At 58.5% G+C, this 23,922-nt stretch overlaps 3 protein-coding genes across 8 annotated transcripts; 1 reads left to right on the forward strand and 2 right to left on the reverse strand.

The window, feature by feature from the left end:
• The first annotated feature begins 2,815 nt into the window (after nucleotides 1–2,815).
• YIF1A (Yip1 interacting factor homolog A, membrane trafficking protein) lies at nucleotides 2,816–7,472 on the forward strand. Of its 6 annotated transcripts, XM_063671693.1 has the most exons (9): nucleotides 2,854–3,082; nucleotides 3,770–3,981; nucleotides 4,145–4,249; nucleotides 4,379–4,457; nucleotides 4,941–5,120; nucleotides 6,296–6,353; nucleotides 6,517–6,672; nucleotides 7,086–7,179; nucleotides 7,269–7,472. In XM_063671693.1, exons 1-9 carry the CDS (start codon nucleotides 3,052–3,054, stop codon nucleotides 7,413–7,415), a joined length of 1,062 nt encoding a protein of 353 aa, XP_063527763.1. In that variant the 5' UTR covers nucleotides 2,854–3,051; the 3' UTR covers nucleotides 7,416–7,472. The 6 variants fall into 6 exon arrangements, with proteins under 6 accessions (XP_054296568.1, XP_063527763.1, XP_054296569.1 ...); XM_054440593.2 differs by lacking the exon at nucleotides 4,941–5,120 and having other exon boundaries at nucleotides 2,816–3,082; XM_063671695.1 differs by lacking the exon at nucleotides 6,517–6,672 and having other exon boundaries at nucleotides 2,902–3,082.
• Nucleotides 7,473–7,845: 373 nt separating this feature from the next.
• CNIH2 (cornichon family AMPA receptor auxiliary protein 2) lies at nucleotides 7,846–13,880 on the reverse strand. Its single transcript, XM_054440596.2, has 6 exons — nucleotides 13,517–13,880; nucleotides 9,724–9,792; nucleotides 9,270–9,317; nucleotides 8,902–9,014; nucleotides 8,658–8,801; nucleotides 7,846–8,479 (listed from the first exon to the last, which is right to left on the reverse strand). Exons 1-6 carry the CDS (start codon nucleotides 13,595–13,597, stop codon nucleotides 8,452–8,454), a joined length of 483 nt encoding a protein of 160 aa, XP_054296571.1. The 5' UTR covers nucleotides 13,598–13,880; the 3' UTR covers nucleotides 7,846–8,451.
• Nucleotides 13,881–14,559: 679 nt separating this feature from the next.
• Nucleotides 14,560–23,847, reverse strand: RAB1B (RAB1B, member RAS oncogene family). The gene is made up of 6 exons (XM_054440595.2): nucleotides 23,256–23,847; nucleotides 20,106–20,178; nucleotides 19,723–19,818; nucleotides 19,515–19,610; nucleotides 16,093–16,224; nucleotides 14,560–15,998 (listed from the first exon to the last, which is right to left on the reverse strand). Exons 1-6 carry the CDS (start codon nucleotides 23,267–23,269, stop codon nucleotides 15,804–15,806), a joined length of 606 nt encoding a protein of 201 aa, XP_054296570.1. The 5' UTR covers nucleotides 23,270–23,847; the 3' UTR covers nucleotides 14,560–15,803.
• Between the last annotated feature and the right edge of the window lie 75 nt (nucleotides 23,848–23,922).

The following is a 23,922-nucleotide window of genomic DNA, read 5'->3' on the forward strand; positions in this document are numbered from 1 at the left end:
CGGCCCGGGTGCCCGGCGCCCCGCCCTCCGCTGACCCCGCCCCCGCGGCACCGGCGGCGCCGCCGGCAGCGCCTGGCACCGCGGGCGCTCCGCCCGCCCCCGAGAAGCCCCCCGCTGGGCGGCTGGACCCCTGGGTTCTCCTCCCTCCGCGCTCGCGCTCGCGACCTTGAGCTGGTCTAACCCTGTAGCGCCTGAGCTTTCCGGGCTGTAAAACCCTCGAGGAAGGAGAATCTCCAAGGTGGGTGGGCGCTCGCGGGGTCCCATCTCTAAGGAGTAGGCCCAGAGTTAAGCCCACCCAGATCCCATCCCCGAAACCTCACCTGGAGAAGAGGGTAGTTACAGCTGAGAAAAGCGTGATGAGTCTCACTGGCTGGGCAGGGGTGCTGGGCTCAGCTTAGGACAGGCAGGCTGGGGCCAGGACACAAGGGACCCTAGGCTGCGTGACCTTGGGCCAGCACGCTCCACTCTCAACCTCAGTTTTCCCATCTGAGAAATGTGGATAGAAGCTGGACTGAGTGGCTCATGCCTGTAATCCCAGCACTTTGGGAGACCGAAGTGGGAGGATCACTAGAGCCCAGGAATTCCAGCAGCCTTGGAAACATGGCGAAACCCTGCCTATACAAAAAATTAAAAAATGAGCTGGGCATGATGGTGTGGTGTGCACCTGTATTCCCAGCTACTCGGGAGGCTAAGACAGGAGGATCAATTGAGTCTGGGAGTAAGAGGCTGCAGTGAGCTGTGTTTGCACCACTGTTCTCCAGCTGCGTGACAAAGTGAGACCCTGTCTAGAAGGAGAAGGAGAAGGAGAAGAAGAAGAGAGAAAGAAAGAAAGAAAAAAGAAAGAAAGAAAGAAAGAAAAGACAAGACATAGAAAGGTTTTGGATTCAGTTTACAAGCATCCATCATGCCCTGTACTTCAGCCTGTGTGACAGAGTAAGACCCTGTCTTGAAGAAGAAGAAGACGAAGAAGAAGGGGGAGGAGGAGGAGGAAAAGAAAGAAAAGAAAAGAAAAGAAAAGAAAGAAAGAAAGAAAGAAAGAAAGAAAGAAAGAAAGAAAGAAAGAGAAAGAAAAGACATAGAAAGGTTTTGGATTCAGTTCACAAGCATCCATTGTGCCCTGCAGTGACATGGGAACTGACTTGCATTAGATGACCCCCTCCCAGGTACACGTGGCCCCAGTGCTACTTCCTAGCCCTCCAGGGCCTCAGAGCTTCACATCTGTGCCTGGGTCTGGCTTTGCTCCCAAACTAGACAATCTGGGCAGAAAATGAGCTGCAATACTGGTGGGTTAATTCATTTTGAATGTGCATGTGTTCAGGCAAAGAGCAACTCAAAGACCATTCAATTAAACATCCTTACCCACTTAAAGATTAGGTAATTGAGATGTGGACACAGGAAAGGACTGGTCCAGGGTTTTATCTATTTATTATGTATTTCTTGGACACAGATGTTTATTGGGTGTCTTCTATATGCAAGTATTGTGCTTGGCACTGGGAAGACAAGGGTGGAAGTGGAGAATGACAACAGGGCCTGTCCTCATGGAACTTACATGCAGGGCAAATTGGGTGCACCCAGAGGGGGCCTAGAACCCAGCCTATGACCTCCACCCCTGACCAGGTCAGGTCTCTGTCCCCTTTGTCCCTCTGAGAGGCACGAGATGAACTGACTCTTAAAGACAACTAGGCTTATGGACAAGTGGATATGAGGGGGAAGGGCATCCCAGGTGGAGGGGACCTCTGGGCAATGGCACTGCAATCAGACCACGTGGGCTGAGTTTGGGGAGCAGGAAGGTCATCTGGTGTAACTGGATACCTGGTAGCTAATTAGAGAGGTCGCAGAGAAGCTGCTCATGCTCTCTAGAAAGCGGTGGCTGAAGGTCTGTGAGAGGGAGACCCCTGAAGACTGTCCCCGCGGGGGTGGGAGTGATCAGAACCTGGGTGGAGAGAAAGGAACCCCCGGGACTACAAGTGAAGCTTGGGGGCCTCACTTCGAGAAGACCACAGGCCCGGCGATGACTCAGGAGTTTAGGCTGCAGCTTCAGGACGCAGATCAGCACACCTCTGCCCCCAAATCTGCTGGACTACGGGAGAGTCTATGGGACAGGCCCGGGGCAGGATCCTGCCCCACCTATACCACCCAATCTCTCAGACTTCGGATCCTCTGGGCCCCAGTTTTGCAGTATGCGTGTATGTGTGCGTGCGGCCACGCGCTCGCTAGGAGCGTGTGGTTCGAGACCCCAAATCTTCCCATCCGCAGGCCCCCGGGAGTCTACAGGATGGAGGCAGAGGCGGGAGGGCATTTTCAGCACCGGACGACGGACAGCACCCGCGCGGAGAAGAGGAGTGGGAGGCGGGAGGAGTCAGCATCCTGGGGCTTGCTTGGCAGCTCTGTCACTGATAGGTCCGGCCTCCCACCACCACCTCCGGGGCTGCCGGGGCTCCGTTCCAAGATTGGGTGAAGTGTAGGTGACGGGGGAGGAAAACAAGCCCAGAGAGGGAGGAACAGGCGCCCCGAAGGGCAGGGCTTGGTTGGAGCTTGACCGCCCCATTCCCTCCTGGAGTACGTCCCATCAAGGAAGCTTTGTTTCTGACTCCGGCCGCAGGTTACCTCTCGACTCCCTGGTGTAGTCGTGGCAGGGTGCGTCAAGTGCCTCACCGCGCAGGCGCGCAAATAATTCTCGCCCACCTTCTTCCTTAACTCTTCTATTGGCTGTTCCCACCGTGAACTGGCAAGCCCGTGATCCAATCCCAGGCACCGCAAGTCGCTCCGCCTGTCCCTCACCCGGATGTTGCCTTCTGCCGAATCCGCTCAGGCCAGAGATCGTCAGTGGCCAATTGGGAGAGGGGACGGGCGAGCCGGCGCCGCCGAAGAGCCAATGGCAGGCGCGGGGGATGACGCCGCGGACGTGGTGGCCGAGACCGGCGGGGTGGGGGACGTGTCGCGCGGCCGGGTGGCCTCGGTCGGTACCCTGGGCGCGGAGCAGCTGCCTCATTAGTATTCGTACCCACGAGGCGGCGCAGCGGGCCCTCGGGGAGAGCGAGCGTCGCGGCCATGGCTTATCACTCGGGCTACGGAGCCCACGGTGCGTGGGGCGCGGGCGGGGCGCGGCGCTGCCGGCGGGGGGAGAGTCGGCGGCGCGGCCCGCTCACCCCGAGGGAGATAGCGACTGGGACCGCTGCCCAGGGCGGGGGTGTCACTCGGGTTCCTGCCCCTCGCAACACTCCAACACGTCCCGGACTTCGCCCTCTCGGCCCAGTCCTGAGACCGGGCGGTGGTAGCACAGCTGGGAATCCCATGCCGGAGTCGGGCAAAAACGGGGTCCGCCTCCGCCTCCAGAAACTCCTTTGACTGTTGTGAACTTGATGAGGTCCCTGAGCACTGTCCAGGGCCTCCGGGTAGCCAGCTGTCGCCTCTCCCAGCTTTGTTCGCGGAAGGATGCCCTCCCAGTTATTTTCACCTAGCAAACTTCTACTCACTGTGGCTGAGTTCAGAGGTCACTTCCAATGAGAGGCCTTCAGAAACCCCAAGTGGGCAACCAGTTCTAGGCGCTGCCTCAGCTCTTCCTTTGCCTACATTTAGCAACGGATTTCTCGCAAAGGATCCCTCATCACAGTTTTTTCTCAGTTAGCTCCCCCTCACCCAGCTTGGGGTCCCCTCACTGATCGGTGCCTGCAGGACCCGTGCAGGGCTGTCCAGCCAGGGAAGGGGCGGTGGTTTGGGCTCATGCTTGGTACTTCTGTCATCTACTCTGATACCTCCAAACCCACAGGCTCCAAGCACAGGGCCCGGGCAGCCCCGGATCCCCCTCCCCTCTTCGATGACACAAGCGGTGGTTATTCCAGCCAGCCCGGGGGATACCCAGCCTCAGGAGCAGACGTGGCCTTCAGTGTCAGCCACTTGCTTGGGGACCCAATGGCCAATGTGGCTATGGCCTATGGCAGCTCCATCGCATCCCATGGGAAGGACATGGTGCACAAGGAGGTGTGGCCTGCCCCGGGGCACGGGTGGCAGAATTTTTGGCTAGGGCTGGGGCATCATGGGATTCCACCCGATTCCTCACAGTGCCCTCAGGAATGGAGCACACAGAGGGGCACCCTGAGGCCTGGGGTGCGGCTTGCCCACAGCCTCCTCTCTCCCCTCCCAGCTGCACCGTTTTGTGTCTGTGAGCAAACTCAAGTATTTTTTTGCTGTGGACACAGCCTACGTGGCCAAGAAGCTAGGGCTGCTGGTCTTCCCCTACACACACCAGGTGAGCTTCCTACCAAGGGAGCTGGTGGGCCTTCCTCATTCTGCCCGAGTCTGGCCCCCAGACCTCAACCCCCTTCTCTCCTCTTTTCTCTTCTTACCCTCCTGATGGGGCTGCTGCTGCCACTGCCAGAACTGGGAAGTGCAGTACAGTCGTGATGTTCCTCTGCCCCCCCGGCAAGACCTTAACGCCCCTGACCTCTATATCCCCAGTGAGTCTCCAACCTGGGCTGGGGAACGTGGTGGGGTGGGGTCGGGGGGGGCGCGGACCTGTGCCTTGAGGGATGAATGGGAACAGAGGCTCAGCTACTGAGTCAGCATTTGTTCTTGGTGCTTTGTGTATGTGTGGCAGTTGCAAGACACCAGGCAGGCAGTGCAGGGTGACCAGTAAGGAGCTTCCTGAATGTGCCTTCAGTGTCCCCAGGACACCCTTTTGAGACCTTCCTGTCTCTTGATTTGGACTATATCCCTTCCCAGCCTGGAGCTCTGGGTTTAGACCTGGCTTTGCAGATTCCAGCTGTGGGACTTCAGGCTGGTGATTTGTACTTTTCAGTAAAACAGGACTAATGTAGTCCCTACCCCAAAGGACTGTTGGAGAGATTCAGCGAGGTGATGTTTGCTCAGCACCTCACCTGGCACACAGGAAGGACGTAGGAAACATTAACTCTTATCATCGTTACTGCTTGTCCTCCAAGGCGTGCTCTGTTATCCCTTCTTCCAAGAAGCCTTTCCTGACCCCCAGAGCAAGTGGTGGCTCCCTTCTGGGTTCCCACAACTGCCTGTCCACATGGCATTTTTCAGGCTGCCCACATGTACAGCTGACTCTTCTCTGTCCTGTTGGCTGCACAGGGCCAGGCCCATCGTGGACACCCAGGGTGAGTGAATGTGCAGGGACCAGCCCGTAGATGAGCTTCCAGTGAGGGCAGCCAGTGGGACTGAGGGCAGGCAGCCAGCCTAGGTGTGCTGGGCAGCACAGGGGCTTCCATCCTTCATCCCGTGTGCCCATCGTAGCCACCGTGTAAGGCTGGAACCGGCATCCCCATTCTACATGTTGAAGCCAAGCCTCAGAGGAGCTTTGGTATCATTGAGGCCTCAGAGTTGACAGGTGGTACAGCTGATTTCCTGACTCCAGAACTCCAGACACTCCCCACTGGTGGTCATGTCAGTGCTTTCTTTTTCTTCTTTTGAGGCAGGGTCTCACTGTCGCCCAGTCTGGAGTACAGTGGTGTGATCTTGGCTCACTGCAACCTCTGCCTCTCAGGCTCAGGTGGCGATCCTCCTGCCTCAGTCTCCTGAGCAGCTGGGACTGCAGGCTACAGGTGCCGGCCACCAGGCCCAGCTAATTTTTGTATTTTTAGTAGAGACAGGGTTTTGCCATATTGCCCAGGCTGGTCTTGAACTCCTGGGCTCAAGTGAGCTGCCTGCCTTGGCCTCCCAAAGTGCTGGGATTACAGGCATGAGCTACTGCACCCAGCCAATTCTAGTGCTTTAAGCGGGGCAGAAGACAGAGTTAAAACTGCTGCTAATGCCTGGCTCCCACTGGCTCTGAGCTTTTATGAATACTGCCCAAAGTTAAACTTGGAGTTCCCTGCATTGTTGGGCAGCCAGAGCCCTAGCCAGTGCTGAGACTTAGAATTGCTGATTGCAGTGAGGTCGTCTTCATGGCCCCAGACTCAGGACAGCATGGGTGTCCACTGAACCTGCATTCTGGTCTTGCCAGAAACCAGTTTGGTCCCTGTATAGGCGGAACAATGGCCTTGGCCCATGATAGTTTCTGAGATGCAGCAGGAAACTGATGAGCTTCCCAGCACAGGGGCAGGAAAGGTGGCTTGTGGTTCTGGAAGAAGGGTCTGGTGGCATTTACACAGTAGGAGAGGGCTGATCGGAGACAGGCATCCCAGGCAGGGCATTTGGGAGCAGAATGTGGAGGTCAGGCCATGCTGGGCTATTCAGAGAAGGAAGTATGGGACGTGTCAGTGAACCCGAATGCCTAGTAAGGCAGCTCTGATGGAGGAAGCCAAGCTGATGGCATCTCTCTGGCACTTGGCAGCGATGGCCTTCATTACTTACGTGCTCCTGGCTGGGATGGCACTGGGCATTCAGAAAAGGTCAGTGCCAAACCCCTCCCTTACCCTCCCTTCCCTGTGAGCTTTTCTCCCAACCTCCCTAGGGCATATGTGGTGGTCCCCAGTTCACCCTTTGTTGCCCCAGTCTCTCTTCCTCACCCCTGCCTCAGGATGCCTGGCTCTGAGCCACCCTGCTTTGGCGCAGGTTCTCCCCGGAGGTGCTGGGCCTGTGTGCAAGCACAGCGCTGGTGTGGGTGGTGATGGAGGTGCTGGCCCTGCTCCTGGGCCTCTACCTGGCCACCGTGCGCAGTGACCTGAGCACCTTTCACCTGCTGGCCTACAGTGGCTACAAATACGTGGGGTGAGCACTTGTGGGCCAGGGGGAGGTGGCCTTGGGTCTGGGCCCGCATAGCTGTAGCCTCAAACTGTGACCCTGGACATGTCCCGGCCCCCAGTGGCCTCTAGCACTGCTCTGCTAAGAGGGAGCAGCTGTCTCCAGCAGTCTCCTGAGGACCTGCGTGCCATGCAGAGGTTGGGGAGGTGTTGAGAGTCACTCTGCGAGAGTCTTGGGGAGAGAAGGGGGTCTCAGATCCAGGTCCTGGGGCTGAGTCCTGGGCCTTCCATATCCCTTTGGGGTCTGGGTCCCTGTGGGGACAGATTGAGAGTAAAAGGCGCTGTGGGAGGTGGGGTCTAGCTGGGCTCTGGGCGTTGGGGGTAGGGCCAATCTCAGGCCTAGACCCCTGGGGGTCACCAACCCTTTCCTCCCACCCCCAGAATGATCCTCAGTGTGCTCACGGGGCTGCTGTTCGGCAGCGATGGCTACTACGTGGCGCTGGCCTGGACCTCATCGGCGCTCATGTACTTCATTGTGAGTCTGGCGCACCCCCCCATTCCCCTGCTTTCACTTGAGGGCAAACCTCCCCCTCCTGGCCAGGCTTCAGCTCTCCTTTCTTCCAGGTGCGCTCTTTGCGGACAGCAGCCCTGGGCCCCGACAGCATGGGGGGCCCCGTCCCCCGGCAGCGTCTCCAGCTCTACCTGACTCTGGGAGCTGCAGCCTTCCAGCCCCTCATCATATACTGGCTGACTTTCCACCTGGTCCGGTGACCCCCTGGCCCCAGATGGCACTGAGTTTTTCATTCATTGAAGATTTGATTTCCTTGACTTTGTCTGACCCTTGTTCCTGGGGCCTGATGGGGAGCTACAGATACCTCTGGGCCTCTGCATTGCCCAGGGGACCGGGCTTGGGGCTGTCTAGGAAGAAGGTGGACCCAGGGAGGGCTTCATGACTTTGGTGACCTTGATACTGCCTTGTAAGGGTTTCGGCAGCCTCAGCTGGGAAAGAGAAGATGGAAGGAGGCTGCTGAGGAGACCTGGAGGGCCTCTGATCCATCTGGGGGGCTCCAGCAGGGTCTGTGGGCTAGTGGGGTAAGACAAGCCAGGCTGGGGATTCAGCTTAGGGCTGCCCCCTATACAGTCCCTGTAATCGGCCCCCATCTCCTCTTCAAGCTTTCCAGGAGCAGAACCGGGGCCCACATATTTGCAGTAGTTTATTCATATTTTGTCACAAATGGCCGGGGAGGGGGTGCCGGACTCCTCCAGGCGACATAGAAAATAGGTCCAAGAGACAAGGTGGGCTGAGGTTGGGGCAGATGGAGACAGGGCTGGAGAAAGAGCCTGGGGGAGAGGGGAGGGCAGACTAGGGGTGGGGCTGCCCCCCTGCTGAGCCTGCTCATTCCCGGTGCGGGTACCCCCCCACCTGCAGGGGGAGCCTCAGGGTGGGGGTGGAGGGGGGTGGCCCAGAATTTCCAGGGTCAAGCTCTGCCCCTTGGCAGGGCCCAAGTTTCCCCCGAAATGGACAAGGCCGGAGGTCCTGCCCCTTCCAGGAATGACTGCCATGCCCACAGGCTGGCAGAGGAGCCCCTGCCCCTGTTTAGAGCTCTGCCCAGCCACTCTAGTCCAAGGGGGAGGGCTCTGAAGGCGGGGGGGGGGTTCCCCGCAGCAGCAGTTTGGGGGTTGGAGAGGCTGGGGGCACCAGTGCCCCCTCCCTCCCCAGGGCTGAGGCCTCTGCGGCCAAGGGGCAGGGCTGGGGGTGCACAGGCGTCCGGTCCGTTCTGGGCTCGCTCCCTGGCCGGCTTCCCCCTTAGAAACTCACCAACGTATAAACCATACTGTGGGAAGATGAGCCAGTGAGCCTAGCCCTGCACGCACACAGCCACCCAGATGCCCACCTGGCTACACCCTGGGCTGCCCTCAGTCCTCTAGGGCAAAAGGCAGGAACTTGGGATTGGAAGCGTGATGCCGGGACATCCCTTCCCTGAGTTCTGACTGCCGTGGGCAGGGCCTCACCTGTACAGGTAATAGAAGAAGGAGAGCAGGTAGAAGGCAAGTTTGCACCAGGACTCCTTCTGGCAGTAGTTGAGAATGTCGGCATTCATGATGGAGACCGCATCATACATGGCCTCAGAGCCGTCTGCAGGACGGTGGAAGTACCTGGGGCAGACAGGGGCTTGAGTGTCCGCCATCAGGGCTCCCACCCCCATGCTGCTCCTGTTCCCCATCTCAGCCTCCCCAAGGCAGCTGCTACCCTCACCTCCAGAGGTGGTAGAAGAGGAGGGGGATGTTGAGGCCCAGGGTCACCCACTCTGCTGCACACAGAAACATCAGACAGAAGAGGCCGTGGATGGAGTACTCTGGGACCACCAGCTGGGGGAGTGAGGGTGAGAGGTCAGCGGCCTGGTGCTATGACAGACCCAGGCTTCAAGGGCACAGAGAGGAGCTGGGGTTTGGGAGGTGCCCACCCACCGTGACCTCTGGGGATTAAAAGGCCTCTGGCTTCCCACTCCCTCCCAAGTAGAGTGGATCAAACAGGCCCAAAGCAGGGGAAGGCCTGGTCCTGGGCCACAGACAGTGTGGGCAGCGCTGGGCTAGGAGCCTTCTGCCCCCAGCCCTGACACTGACCTTCCTCAGGAGGCAGCAGATGCGTTCGATGTTTTTTAAACGCTCGCGCTGTTGGGGGAAGGAAAAGGCCGCGATGGGGGAGGCGGAGAAGCAGGTACTGGAGCAGCTCCCACCGCCCTGCATGTGGTCGCCAGGGGGCGCCAGAGCGGTCTCTGCGGCACTGTCGGCGCGGCCGGGAAGCAGCCGCGCCGTCCCCATGGCGACCGTCACCATGGAGGGGCCTTCACCCGCGTCTCCATGGCAACGGCCCAGAGCCTGGCAACCACCGCCCCGCCAGGAGGAACTCAGTCCTGAGCCCGCGCCAGGTGTTTGCTGGGGGCGGAGACAGAGAGGAAGGGGGCATGGCCGTAGGCCCCCCACCCTACCCCCGTCTTCCCGTCTCCCACCCCCAGCCCACGACAGATGGAAAGACAGACGGACGGACACACCTCAGCACAGCACATGTATCACTTACTGCCCGCGCAGGGTTCCCCTGGTCGATGGGGTTCTTGAAGTCGGTCCGCAGCTCATCAAAGGCTATGATCTGGGGGAGGCGCGTGTGCCCGTCAGGGTTGGGGCAGCAGCTTATGGCCTACCCCCAAGTCCTTCTGTGGGATAGTTTACTGAAGAGGACCAGCCAGGTGAAGCTTGTTGCAAAGGTGGAGAAACCGAGGCCCAGGGAGGGGCAGGGCCTGGTCCAAGGTCATTACAACAGTCCAGAAGGGAACCCTAGCGTCTGGATGCCCAGTTCAGGCCAATGTCCACTACACCCCCTTCCAAAACATCCCAAGACATGGCTTCGTGTCTGCCCTGCCAGGTCTCAGGCCCTGTGCTGAGCACTGGGGCTCCAGAGGCCTGGGATGCAGCCCCTGCCCGGGAGGAACCCAGGCCCAGAGGGATGATCGCTCTACCTTCCAGGTGATCAGGGGTTTGGGGTACAGGGATGACCTGGGGTGGGCACTTAACCCTATGTGGGGGGTGAGGGAGTTCAGGCTCGACTCGGAGTAGGTGTTGGTGAGCAAATGGGGGAAATGCAGTCCAAGCAGTAGAAGGTGCAATGGCAGAGGGGTGAAAGGTCAGGAGACATTCAGGAGGCTGCGGGTTTCATGGGGCTGGCATGACAGCGCAGCGAGCAGGAAGAAAAGAGGGAGTGGTGGAAGAGCAGCTGGAGAGTTCAGCAGAGCCAGACATGGGCGCCCTGTGAGGCCAGACTGGGAGTTTGGACTTTAACACAAAAATATTGGGGGGAGGCATTGAAGAGTACACAGCAGCAGAGTGGGGTGGTCAGGTCCATGTCTTAGGATTGGTCCATGTCTCAGGATTGGTGGGGCAGGAAATCCGAGCTCACTGACAGTCACAGCTGAGATCTAAGTGGTGCTTCTGCTGGCCGGTATGTGGATTAACTCATTTAATTCTTACAACCTAATGACTTAGGTACTAGTTTTATTTTCATGTTTGTTTTGCAGATGAGGAAGCTGAGGCAGGTTAAGTGACTTGTCCAGGGCCACACGGCTGGTTAGTGGATTCTAACCCAGTGTGACTCCAGGGTTAAAATTCCTAACCACTGTGTCATACTCAGGCCAGACCAGCAAGGGGATGGTTTGGAGGGTTAGGGGCAGGGCTGATGGTGGTCTGAGTGAGGAGAGTTGTCGTGGAGACGGAAGGCGTGCATGGGATGCTACAGCTTTTTAGGAGCCAGACTCCAGAGGGTTCAAATGGCCGAGAAGTGAAGGCAGAAGTCTAAGGTGGCTTCAGGTGTTGGGGTGTCTGGCAGACGGCAGTGTCCTCACGGGTGGAAACTCTCCAGGGGAGCAAGTGTTTGAGGGGATGATGGGATGGGCCTGGAAGGAGCTGACAGGTGACTTGGGGGAAATGGGCTGGCAGAGGAACCTGCTGGGGTCCCCTCCCGTCGGCTCCAGCCCTAGGATGAGGCAGCAGGCCCACCACCCCCAGGCATCCCAGACCCCAGACGGCTCAGAGAGAAAGAACATGGGCTTCCTGGAGGGAGCTAGGGCCATCTGGATCACGCCCCCCTCCCCCCGCCCAGCTCCCCATTGATTCTGGGCAGCCGCCGCTTGGCACACACAGCAACAGGGTCCACAGGGAGCAGAAGGGTGCCGTCTGTGCCCCAGAGCTGGCACCACCAGCAGGCAGCGGGCGTCGCACCTCCCACCCCCTAGGCTGCCTGGCGCTGACTCAGCCCCCCGGAACAAACAATCCCCCATGGTGACAGCTGACACGCGTCACTCACCACCAGGGTTGCCTAGGAACCACTGGGGCCCGGGCTGAGGGTCTGGAGTGGGATCTGGGGTCCTGCCCTGTAAGAGTCTAGTTCTTAGAAGCTGTGGACTGAGGACCACACCTCCTATCCCCTACCACCCAGCAGGCCGCACTAGGCACTCTGATGTGCACAGGTCCACTTTGCCGGCGAGGAACCAGACTCGGGACAAATGACTTGCTAAGATTGTCCAGCTAAATGGCTGAGTGGACAGAGTACCTCACACAGGTGCTCAATCAATATCTGTTGAATGAACAAAGACATTTCTTCAAAGCTTGGGCCTTTCCTCCCAGCCTGGGCACTCCACAAGGGCAAAGTTTGGGTTTTATTCATCCTTGACCCCCTCAAAGCCACCCAGAGCCTGATCTTTGGGAAGCATCAATGCAGGCGTGGTGAATAAACTGCTGAGAATCCCCTGAGGACAGGGACCCCACAGGGGCTGTGGGAAGGCCCTGGGTGGGGAAGGCCCCAAAAAGGGGCTTCTTGAATTCCAGGAGCCCTCTCCCAGGAGCTGGTCAGCTCTGCATTCCCTAGCCTGTGGCCCCCAGCTCCCTCCAGTCCTTAGAACCCTAGCCCTCCTGCCCCTACCCCACAGAAAGAAAAATAGAGTAACTCTGGGTGCGGGGGAGGGGAGGAAAGACAAAGCAACCAAGACCCAGAGAGAGAGCAGAGCCACGCCAGGGAGTGACAGGGCTGGAGCTGGAGTGTGTGCTGAGGTGCCTGTGGGGGCTCACTCCTCACACAGTAGGGGTTCAGTCTATGGAATCCCGATGTCAAAGAGCAAGGTGGCAGGGGATGGCAAAGGGAGCGCAGGGGGAACCATGGAGCAGGCGGCAGGTCCCAGGAAGAGAAAGGAGAGAGGAAGTGGGGAGCCCGGGAAAGAAGCAGGTGAGGCACCGGGAGGAAGGAGGGAAGGGCTATGGGAAATGGGATTGAGGGAGGGATAAGAGGACCCCCGAAAGGGAATGACAATCAGGGAGGTGTGCGCGGGAGGTGTGAGCAGAGGATGCTGAGCTGAGCCGGCCAGGGCCGAGCTGGGCAGGCTGTTACAGAGACAGGCACGGGGTTTGGGTGGGGGTGGGGAGGGAGGACAGTAAAGTGGGGCCAGGGGTCCCCAACAACCAGCTGGAGGCTGATTGATAGTTCCGTAGTGAGGGGACGGGGGGAGCCAGGCAGAGGAGACCCTGGAGGAGAGGGGCCAGAGGGGAGAAGGAGGGAGCCTGGGGGAAGCGATGGGTCGGATGCAGGATGAGGAATGGACATTTTGAAGAACCAGGTGTGAGGCTAGGCCAGGGTGAGGGACAGACCAAGGGGTATGTGAGACAAAGGGGAAGGGGAACAGGAAGAGGAGGGAAGCTGGAAAATGGAGAGAAAACCTGGGGGGCTGGGAAGCCCCCAACAGGAGGGGTAGGGAAACCCAAGGTGAGCCGGTGGTGGGGGCTAGGTCTCTGGGGGCTGATGAGAGCCAACTGCTGCTTGGTCAGGGAGGGGGCTGGAAAGGCAAAGGGTTAATGGACTCTGAGATCTGTGGGTCCTGTAAACAGATGCAGTTGCCATAGCAACCAGCTCCATCACTCTGGCTGGAAAAACCCACAAAGGGGGGGGGGCAGCAGACAGACAAACTGCCCGACGGACTAATGGAGGCGGCTGGATGGTGGTGGGGGGGGGGACGTAGAAGAAGATAAAGGAGCAAAAATTCCAGAATTCCACCCCCCACCTCACGGGCTGCATGGGGCAGAGGACGAGGGCAGAGGAGGGGGTCAGGGACCGACTGACATACACACAGACAGGCGGGGGCGGCGGAGGAAAGGGGGCCCCGGGGAAGAAAGCCGACCATGGGAGGTGTTAATGGGGGCGAAGCCGACAAGCCGACGGCTGGGGGATAGCAAGTTTCCTCTGGGCTCTGAGACCACCCGCCCTGGGTCCCTCCAGCTCCGCGTGGCCCCTGCCCCCCACCCCGCCCCCAGCCCCAGCCCCAGCCCGGCCTTACGTGCCAGATGACAAAGAAGATGAGGGAGGCGCACAGCACCAGGGTGAGCATGTAGCAGAACGCGGCGAAGGTGAACGCCATGGCCCCCGCGCCGGGCGGCGGCCCGGGGGGCGCCAGCGCGGGGCCCGGGCGCAAGGGGACGCCCCCCGGCCCGCGCTTAGGGCCGGCTGGGCATGGCCCGTGGGGCTCGGGGGAGGTGGGTGATGCGGCCGGGACCGGGACCGCGGGGCCGTGGGGGGCGCGGGGCGCGGGCCGGTGGGCTCGGGGGGCGCGTCCGCTGCCGGCTGCCCGGGCCCCGATCGCTCATCCTGCGATCCCTCGCCCGCGGCTCCCTCGCTCTCCAGCCCGCGAAGCCGGCGGGGCGGAGCCGGGGGCGGGGCCGCCGCGCGAGCGGCCTCGGGCGGGGCTGGGTCTCCGCGCGCCCCTCGTCTGCCCGCCCGGCTCGGGCGCCACCCCCAGCCCCGACGAGCCCGCGGCCCTTCACCCTCCGGACAGCGTAGACGCGGCCGTCCCCCGGCACCCCGCACCCCTCGGCACTCTAGCCACCGGCACAGCCGCACTCGGCCCCCTCGGGCGGGCGCTCAGGGCAGGGGCTGAAGTGCGAGGCACTTGTCACTGTCGGAGGCGGCAGAAGCACCTGGCTGGGACACACAGTGAAGCCAGGACAGGGGCTGAACGGGGGCAGCGGGGTTTTGGGGGGAGCTGAAGGAGGTCGGCCCAGGTGCAGTGGGGGCCCTCTCAGCGGTTGCCCGACCCCACATCTCTGCCCTCTGCCCCGCGAGTTGGCGGCGGCACGCCAGGTATGAGCTGATGGCCGCCCGCCTCTTTCCCTGACAAAACGGTGCTGGGCCCTTGGGGACAGACCACAGAAGCACAAGCAGCTTTCCTGGCCCCAGGAAACGGGGTCAAGGGCTTTCACCAGCAGCCTTAGGACACAGAAACCAAGCCAGGACCCCCGTACACCCCACCAAGCCCAGGGTTCCAGTTCCACCCCCCACCCCAAGGCTGGGCTTAGACCACAGACCACACTTGGCCACCACAACTTCCTTGCAAAAACCCTCAGCTCACCCGAGGGCCAATGGAAATTTATTAATTTTTTTTTGTCCTTTTCCATCTTTCCCCAAGTGGCTTTTCCTTGCAAAATGCCTGACATGACACCAGAGGGGAACCTGGGAGTGGGGGCCACCCCAAGGGGCAGCCCAGGGACTTAAATACAAGCTGGAGGGCAGGGCACAGGTGGGACAGGCAAGAGACAGCACGAGGGACATGGCTTCTCAGGGAGACCAAAGACTTGCTTTCTTGCAGGAAGCAGCTGTGCCAGAGGGCAGGGGACTAGGATCCTGGGTGCAGAGTGGGTGAGCAGAGAGGCCCCCAACCCTGGATGGAATCCACATTCCCCAGAGAAATAGTGGCAGGGGATGAGGGCCTCCCCTGGTGGGCTCCAGAGACCGAGGGGAGAGTGAGCCAGATGTGCTGCCTCGGGGAAAGGGAGGAGGTGCTAGCAGAGTGAGGGTTAAGGCTGGTGCCCAGCCTCTGGCACGGTGGGCCTTCTGCCTCCGCCTGACATGGGGACAAAGGGGCACGGTGGGCAGGCAGCGCATGGGTCTGTCTCTGGCAGGGCAGAGGGCGACAGGAGCAGACTCCCTCCAGGCTCAAGACACAGGCCCAGCGCTGCTACCCGCCCACCCGCCCTAGATATACTCAGACCCCACCGCAGCTGGACGGCTAGAGCTGGGAGTGTGGGAGGGGAGGGGAGGCGATGGGGAGAGGAAAGGGTGGGCTGCTGGGCCCCTGTGGCCTCCATGCCTGTCCTGAGGTCCAGCCCAGGGCCCTGGATCCCAGGTCCTGGATCCCCTGGCCACACTCCTGGCCCTGGGCACTGACTGCAGCCAGGGCAGTAGAGGCCGGGGAGACCCTCAGCTCTTGGGCAGGACAGCAGGAAGAAGGGGAAGGGGAGAAACCCAGTGTCGGGAGGGAGACCGACAGAAGAGCCCTCGTTCCAAAGAAAGGTGTGTAGGGGGGCATCTTGGAAAGTCACCTAGAGGCAGCAGCAGAGCAGGCCTCCGCCCTGCCTGGCCACAGGTCCTGAGTGTCCTCCCTTAGGGACTCTGACAGAACCGGGGCTCAGGGCAGCAGGCAGATGGGCCAGAGGGAGATGGGGAGCCCAGGACACCCCAAAGCCACAGACTCAAATGCCCCAGGAGAGGGAAAGGGAGGCACCTCCTGCCCCCTCCAGGGACATCATCTGGAGAAGGTGCCCCCTCCTGTCCCACTCCATGTGCCCCTCCTAGCAACAGCCACCGCCAGCCGGCTTTACAGGGGTGCTGTCAATCTTGAGATTGGGCCGCTCGCCCCCGGAGGCTGCCCCAGGCCCCATCCGCTTTTTGATCTCAGCAGCCATGGTCATGAACGCCTGCTCGACATTGGTGGCGTTCTTGGCACTCGTCTCCAAGAAGGGGATGCCCAGAGAGTCTGCAAACTCCTGACAAGGGAGAGGAGAGAAGAGGAGGAAAGAGCAGGGTGAGGGACAGCAGGCCCCAGCGCCCCCACCCCAGGCAGACTGGCCCGTCTGCTACCTTGGCTGTGGTGTTGTCCACCACCTTCTTGGTGGTGAGGTCGCTCTTGTTGCCCACCAGAAGCTTATTGACGTTCTCACTGGCATAGCGGTCAATCTCCTGCAGCCACTGCTTCACGTTGGCGTAGGACTCCTAAAGGGGGCCAGGGGCCAAAGTTATTTTGCTCCCAACTGTCGCCCCTACCCCAGGCCTGGAGAACAAGACCTTCTCTGAGGGGAACAGTACAGCTCCAGGCCCCTTGAGTCCTGGGCTCAGCGATGCAGAGGAAGCCCTCTGCTCCAGGCTGAACCTTCCTCCCTGCCCTCCTCCATCCGAGAGCCGGAACAGCCCCAGCAGCCTGCCAGCTGCCCCAACTTGGGCCTGCCAGCTCTGCTCCCTGCAGCTGTCTCTCTCCCTGAGACACTTGCAGGCCTCACCACATGTGAGAAGCAGAGAGCGGAGGGGAGACAGGAGCAGAGTGACAGGTCTGCAAGAGTCACAGTTCCCACCGTGGCCTGAAAGTCCCTTTAAGGTTTGAAGCCTTGGAGCACAGGAGGTTGAGGGGCCTCTCAGAGGCGGCCCTGGCCCATGGGGAGACAGAAATCCTGGGAACAGCCTAAAATTCATCCTACTTTTGGCACCAACAGCCTCATTACTCTGCTTCAGACTCTCCCAGCAGCTTGCGCCCCTACCCCCCACACAAAGGACAGGACTTTCAGGAAAGTGCTCGGGCTAGGGCCACTTATCCTCCTTAGGAGCCAGAGGCCTGGTGATGTCACACTGGCTCAAACTTAGACCTCTTGCCATGTTCCAAGTTGGGTCCTGCGCTAAGTGCTGGGGACAAAGGGGGAAATCATACTTGGGCCCTGCCCTAACACATTCACGGGACAGTAGATGAATAGACCAGGCCACACACAAGGGCAAAACAGGTTAGAAGGCAGGGGCTGGGGAGCCCCCAGATCACCTCTGCTTGAGGTGGGAGCAACAGTGGACCTAAGCCTGCAGGTGAGAACTGGCCTTGTGCGGGAGAGGTGCCAGCTGGGGAGCCAGCATGTGCCAGGTCACTCAACGGGAGGGACATGGTGTCTCTGGGGAATGGGAGGAAATGGAATGTTGTTGGGATGCAGACACTCAACAGGGAGGGGGGATGGGGGGGAGGGGGGAGGCGAAAGGGAAGAGGGGAGAGGGGGAAGGGGGGAGGAAAGAGGGGGGACTGGGGAGAGGCCAGAACACAGACTGTCTTAGCCTGGCTAAGTCTTGGACTTAGACTAGGAGCCAGTGGGCGTTTCTTAGGCCAGAAGCAACAGGATCACACCTATGCTAGTCCTGACAGGAGGCAGAGGCCAGATCAGAACAGCAAGATAGAGACCAACTGGGAATAGTTGGAATAACCCAGGGAAGAGAACGTGCACCGAGCCAGGGAAGCACACAGGATTTAGTCAGACCACTGCTGCTGAAGGCCTGGCTCAGCCATTTACTGTGTGATCTCAGGTATGTCACCTGACCACTCTGAGCCTCAGTTTCCTCATTTCTATAAACAGTACCTCCCAGAAGGGCTGATTGTGAGCATGAAGAGAAGGAACGCAGGCTTGTCTCATAACAAGTGCTTAATTGGCAAGAGCTGCTATTATCCTCATCACCGCTATTATTATGAGGGGACAGATTTGAGAAAGATGATGGGGAGAGAACAGAGGGGACTTGAGACTGACTGGATGTGGGAGGGAAGAGTTTTCTGGTCAGGCTGACAAGGATTGTGTCACAAAGATGGGGATGCAGCTGGGGCACAGTGGTATGTGTTTATAGTCCCAGTGATTTAGGAGGCTGAGGCAGGAGGATCCCTTAAGCCCAGGAGTTTGAGGTTACAATGAGCTATGATCACACCACTGCACTGCAGTCTGGGTGACAGAGTGAGACCCCACGTCTTAAAATAAATAAAAATATTAAAAATGGGGATGGAGGCGCTGGTTTGGGGAGAGATAGTGAGGCCAGCGCTGGACATCTGAGTTCTGCAGAGGCTGCTTGAGGGTGGGAAAGGGTGTGCTCAAAAGCCAAGAGCCCTCCAAAACTGGTTTGCCCTTCCCGTGAGACCGGCGGCAAGTTACTTAACACCTCTCCAAGCAAGTTTCCTCATCTAGAAAACACAAACCCCACCATTTAGTTTACTAGAGAAGATCACGAAGATCAGGATTCATACAGACACAATGTGCCAGTGTAGACATGGACAGAGGAGGGAAGCCACAGCCACGGCTGTTAGATGCAGGAATCACAGAACACAAGGCAGAAGCAAACCAGAGTGGCCGCAGCCATGCACAAGAGTAAGGAGGAGTCCAGGGCAGTGGGGAAGCACCAAACACAGGGTGATGGGAGGCAGCACTGGACAGACCAGCAAATAGACACTGACAATAGAGAATCGAGTGCTGCAGGAGACTGAGGAGCTGGGGACGGTCCACTTTTCAAGGAGAGAGAACAGTGTCCAAAGCCACGAGAGGTCTATCCACTGAAATAAGGTCACTGGATATATGGCAGTCAGGTGGGCCCTGGTAACCTGTCTGGGTGGTATGTAGCTTCCCCACAGCTCGTCCAGAGCTGGGGACATCATGAGTCCCTGGTGAGCTAAAGAGCCCGGCTGCTCCTCAGACCGGGAGTCTTCCCGGCCCACGGCTGATTTAAGCTTCTCCTTATCCCCAGGGATTGACCCTGTTAAGCAACAACATTTGGTAGAAAAAACAAAGCAGGTGGAATGAGCCATCCAGGCCTTCTGCCTCGGCCACCAGACTAGCTGAAGCACCCTCGGCAAGTCACCTCACCATCCTGAGCCCAACTCCTTACCTGTGCGATGGGAACACAGATCTCTTCTGAGCATCAGAGGCAATCTGAGGGCTGGGCCAAGTTCTGTAAACTATAAGGTTTCATGGAACCATTTCCAGCTCTTGCTACCACCGCCAGTCACACGGCACTAACGCTGCTGCTGAAGGCAGAGCTTCTGGGTCTCTGCTCGCATTGGGCCCAGAGCTCAAGCTTCCCCGCTTCTTTGTCTAAGGCCCTCTAATTGCCCCCCTGCACTGTGTCTTCACACAGGAAGCCACAGGCCCAGCATAGCAGCCAACCGCCTGACTAAACTCCCACAACACACAGGTGCCCAGAAGGTCTACAATAAGGTGGCAAGTTTGGCTTGGCGGGGAGGGAAGGTGTGAGGCCTTGTCCTGCCAAAACCTACAGCAGGGCTTTCGGAGGATCCATTTCTGTGGCTGTTTCCCTCCTTGTGAAATGAGTCCAAATACAGTCACCTATTTTTTTTCTTTTTCCTAGTTAGTTCCTGCAAGCAGACAAATACAGTGTCCTTTCCAGGAAGCATCAGGAAAGAGAGGACGGAAGAAGGAAAAAGAAGAGTCAAAGACCTAAGGCTAAGGAGGCCAAGCTGAGGATGGCTAGTCCCGGAGTACCTGGTCAGTGACGTCATACACCACGATGATGCCATGAGCCCCCCGGTAGTAGCTGGAAGTGATGGTCCGGAACCGTTCCTGGCCCGCTGTGTCCCACTAGGAGACAGTAGGCAGAGGAGCAGGTCAGCTGAGGTCCAGAGTCCCAGAGTCCCTTCCCTCCCAAGGTGGATACCTCTGTACCGGGGATTTTGGGAAGAGCGACACTCACGATCTGAAGTTTGATAGTTTTGCCATCTAGCTCGATGGTTCGGATCTTGAAGTCCACCCCGATGGTGCTGATGTAGCTCTCTGTGTACGTGTCATCCTGGAAGTTCAGGGGCCAGTGAAATGATGGGAGTGAATGAGGTGAGGCCCACTTGGAGAGCCTCCCTCCAGCTCCCTGCCCCAGCTGGGTCTCCGAACCACCAAGCCCCAATTCCCAGCACTCAGCTGGCCAGCCCTGTCTTGTTCAGGGCAGATGTGCTGCTGGCAGGTCTTACACCTTCACCCCTGGTTCCCAGATCTTGCAACTACTGTGCTCTGTGTTGTCCCTTCTCCCCCCAGCTGCCAGTCAGGACCCCAGGTGGATGTTATGGGAGGCTTCTTACTCACAGCAAACCGCAGGAGCAGGCATGACTTGCCCACGCCTGAGTCGCCAATCAAAAGCAGCTTAAACAGGTAGTCACTGGAGAGAGAAGATGCGAAGGTGTGAAGGGAGGCAGGGAGCCCACCTACCATCATCCTGGAGTCACAATTACAGGATTCCCCCACCCCATGAGGCATCCCTTGATTTCTTTTTATTTTTTTTTAGCAATAAGGTCTCACTCTGTCACCCAGGCTACAGTGCACTGAAGTGATCATGGCTCATTGCAGCCTCTACCTCGCAGGCTCAAAGTGATCTTCCCACCTCAGCCTCCCGAGTAGTTGGGACTTCAGGTGTCCACCACCACTTCTAGCTAATCTTTTTTTTTTTTTGAGACCGAGTTTCGCTCTTGTTGCCCAGGCTGGAGTGCAATGGCGCGATCTCGGCTCACTGCAACCTCCGCCTGCCAGGTTCAAGCAATTCTCCTGCCTCAGCCTCCCGAGTAGCTGGGATTACAGGCACCTGCCACCATGGCTGGCTAAGTTTTGTATTTTTAGTAGAGATAGGGTTTCATCGTGTTGGCCAGGCTGGTCTCGAACTCCTGACCTCAGGTGATCCACCTGCCTTGGCCTCCCAAAGTGCTGGGATTACAGGTGTGAGCCACCACACCCGGCCCCTGGCTAATCTTTTCATTTTTTATAGAGACGGGGTCTCACTATGTTGCCCAGGCTGGTCTCAAAACTCCCGGGTTTAATTGATTCACCTGCCTTGGCCTCTGAAAGTGCTGGGATTACAGGGGTGAGCCACTGCGCCTGGCCATCCCTTGGTTTAGAATACTATGATGCTCACCAGATCTTCCCACCAGTCCTGGTCAGGGAGGGCTGATGCCTCCCTCCACAAACAGCTAGCCCAAAGGGCTCTCAGCTTGCTGAGTCTAAATTCTCACTTTACGGAGAAAGAAATCAAGACACAGAGAGGCACGTGACCTGCCAAGGCGACAGAGCTGGGTATCCTACCCTGATTTCTGAGACTTCATGGTTTGGTCCAGTAGGGGCTATTTAGGGAATCCCCAGTACAGGCCCTGTGGTGTGCCTGGCTTGGCAGAGGAGGCCCCAGAAGTAGAAGCCAGGGCCCAGCCTAGAACCTATTAAGTGGAAAACCCACGTAAAGAGACTGATGGCTGGGTGCTGTGGCGTGTGCCTGTGGTCCCAGCTACTGGGGAGGCTGAAGCTGGAGGAGGACCCCTGGAGCCTAGGAGTGTATGACCAGCCTGGGTGATGCAGCACAACCCCGTCTCTCTTTTCTTTTGTTTTTTCGAGATGGAGTCTCGCTCTGTCACCAGGCTGGAGTGCAGTGGCACGATCTCGGCTCACTGCAACCTCTGACTCCCTCGTTCAAGCGATTCTCCTGTCTCACCCTCCAGAGTAGCTGGGATTACAGGCATGTGCCACCATGACTGGCTAATTTTTGTATTTTTAGTAGAGACGGGGCTTCACCATGTTGGCCAGGATGGTCTCGATCTCCTAACCTCGTGATCCACCCGCCTCGGCCTCCCAAAGTGCTGGGATTACAGGCGTGAGCCACTGCACCCGGCCAACCCCATCCATCTCTTTGGAGACAACAACAACAACAACAACAAACCTGTTATGAAGTCACCAGGAAGAGGTGATCAAGTTGCAAAGAAAATTGCACTTAAGGCTGGGTGCAGTGGCTGACACCTGTAATCCCAATACTTTGGAAGCCCGAGGCACGAGGATCATTTAAGCCTAGGAGTTTGAGATCAGGCTGGGAAACATATCGAGACCCTGTCTTTACAAAAAATTAAAAAATGTGCCAGGTGTGGTGGTGTGCCTCTGTATTCCCAGCTACTCAGGACGACAAGGCAGGAGGACTGCTTCAGCCCAAGAGTTGGAGACTGCAGTGAGCCATAATCACGCCACTGCACTCCAGCCTGGGTGACAGAGAGAGACCCTGTCTCAAAAAAAAAAAAAAAAAAGGTAAAAGGTAATCACATTTAATATTATTGGGTTCCAACCTGTGGACGGACCCTGTGTGAAGTACTTTAAATGCATCATCTCATTTAATCTTCACAACAGTTCAATGAAGTCAGTTTTGTCATTGTCAACTAATGAGGAAACCAGAGGCCAGAGAAGGGAAGTGACTTGCCCTAACTTACACAGTTTATCGCTTTAAGACTGAAACCAGGTTTGTCAGACTCCAAAGTCCCTTCGAGAGCCTGCTGGTTCCCTTCTCTGTTCCCCTCCCAATCCAGCTCAGAGCTTCACCCTTCCCCAAGGAAATCTGAGACCTGGATGTGGAGGAGAAAAAGGAAGTGGCAGAAGAGGAAGAAGATAACTGATACTTGGGGAAACCTATTAGTCCTGGGCATGAGATGTGGGCCACCTACCCGCAGGGGGAGTGACCAAGAGTGAGGAGAGTTTGAGGACCAGAGAATCCCACTGGAAGGGGGAAAGCAAATTCCATGTTCATCTAAACTTCACAGGCAGTGTGACAGCCAAGGGAAGGGGTGTGACGGTGGCGTTGGGGGCCTGAGCAAAAGCGAGGAGAGGGCGGGAAAGGACGGACTGCCGGGAGCGACAGGACAGCGCGACCCAGGCAAAGCGTAGGAGGCAGCCCCGGAAGAGAGGACCTGTGGGAGACGCGACCCAAGCGGCGCTTCGGGGCCTCCCGCGTAGTTGGCTAGCTTCTGGACCGGCCCCAGGAGCCGGGCTTCAGGAGAAAGAGAAGGGTAGAGGGATTCACTGCCCGACCTAAAGGGCCCGAGCCTGAACCCGAGACCAGAAACTATCAAGACGGGCTCCAAAACTCCGGGACAGTTGTCAAGCAGCAGGTGGGGAAACTGAGGCCTGAAGTGACCGGGACTGCGGGGTCATCTGACCGATAAGGCCTGGTAGGACCGGTGTCTCGGGCTCCAAGGGCTGCCCCTGGGGGTCGCCACGTCTGGGCCCCGGGTGCGAGGGCTCGGGGTTTTGAGCCGGGGTCCTGGGGCCCCTGGGGGGAGGGGCAGAACCCGGATGTGGGGGGGGGGGTCAGCGGAAGAGGGACCCGGATGTGGGGGCGCCGCACAGTCCTGACCCGGGCCAGACAACCCCGGTAAGCGTACAGCCCTGTATTCGGGATCGAGGCTGCGCTGGACGGCGCGGGCGGGGCTCACTCACTATTCGGGGTTCATGGCGGCAGCGGCGGCCCGCTCGGTCGCTCCCAGTCGGCTCTGCTCCGCCTCCCGTTCCAAGATGGTGGCCGCTCCGCCCCAGAGGCCCCGCCCGCGAAGCGCAGGCGCAAACGTCCTCTTCTCAGGCCTCGCCGCGCTGATTCTCGGAACTTGTAGTCTGAGACGTTCTCCAACTCAGCCCCGCTGCGCAGGCGTAGTCGGGGAGCCCGCGCCTCCGCGCCCACTCCCATTACTGCTGACGCATTGCCTTCTGGGGCTTGTAGTTTGCACGCCGGACGCACTTAGGCTTGAGGACAGTGCTGGAAAGCCTGACCGCGACTCGGTGTTTAGAAAGCTCAATTTAGGGCTGGGCTTGGCACGTTTCACATCTGTCTGACGGAGGTAGTCATCCTTGCCCTCCCAATACCCACGCTGTGAACATTAAATGAGAATGTGGGTTCTAGTAAGATTAGTAAAAGTCCATTTGTCCAGGGTTCTTCGTGTACTGGGCAGTCCTAACTCGCAGCCGCGTGTCATCACCCGCATTTCATAGATGAAAAAACTGAGTCTCGGGAAACTCACTCAAGGTCAAAAACTTTGTTAGGAACAGAGCTCATCAGAGCCCGCGGTCTCCAGAACCCCACAAGTGAGTGTTTAGGGAAAGCCTGACTTGT

The sequence above is a fragment of the Pongo pygmaeus genome, chromosome 9 (assembly GCF_028885625.2).
Source record: "Pongo pygmaeus isolate AG05252 chromosome 9, NHGRI_mPonPyg2-v2.0_pri, whole genome shotgun sequence".
NCBI lineage: Eukaryota > Metazoa > Chordata > Mammalia > Primates > Hominidae > Pongo > Pongo pygmaeus.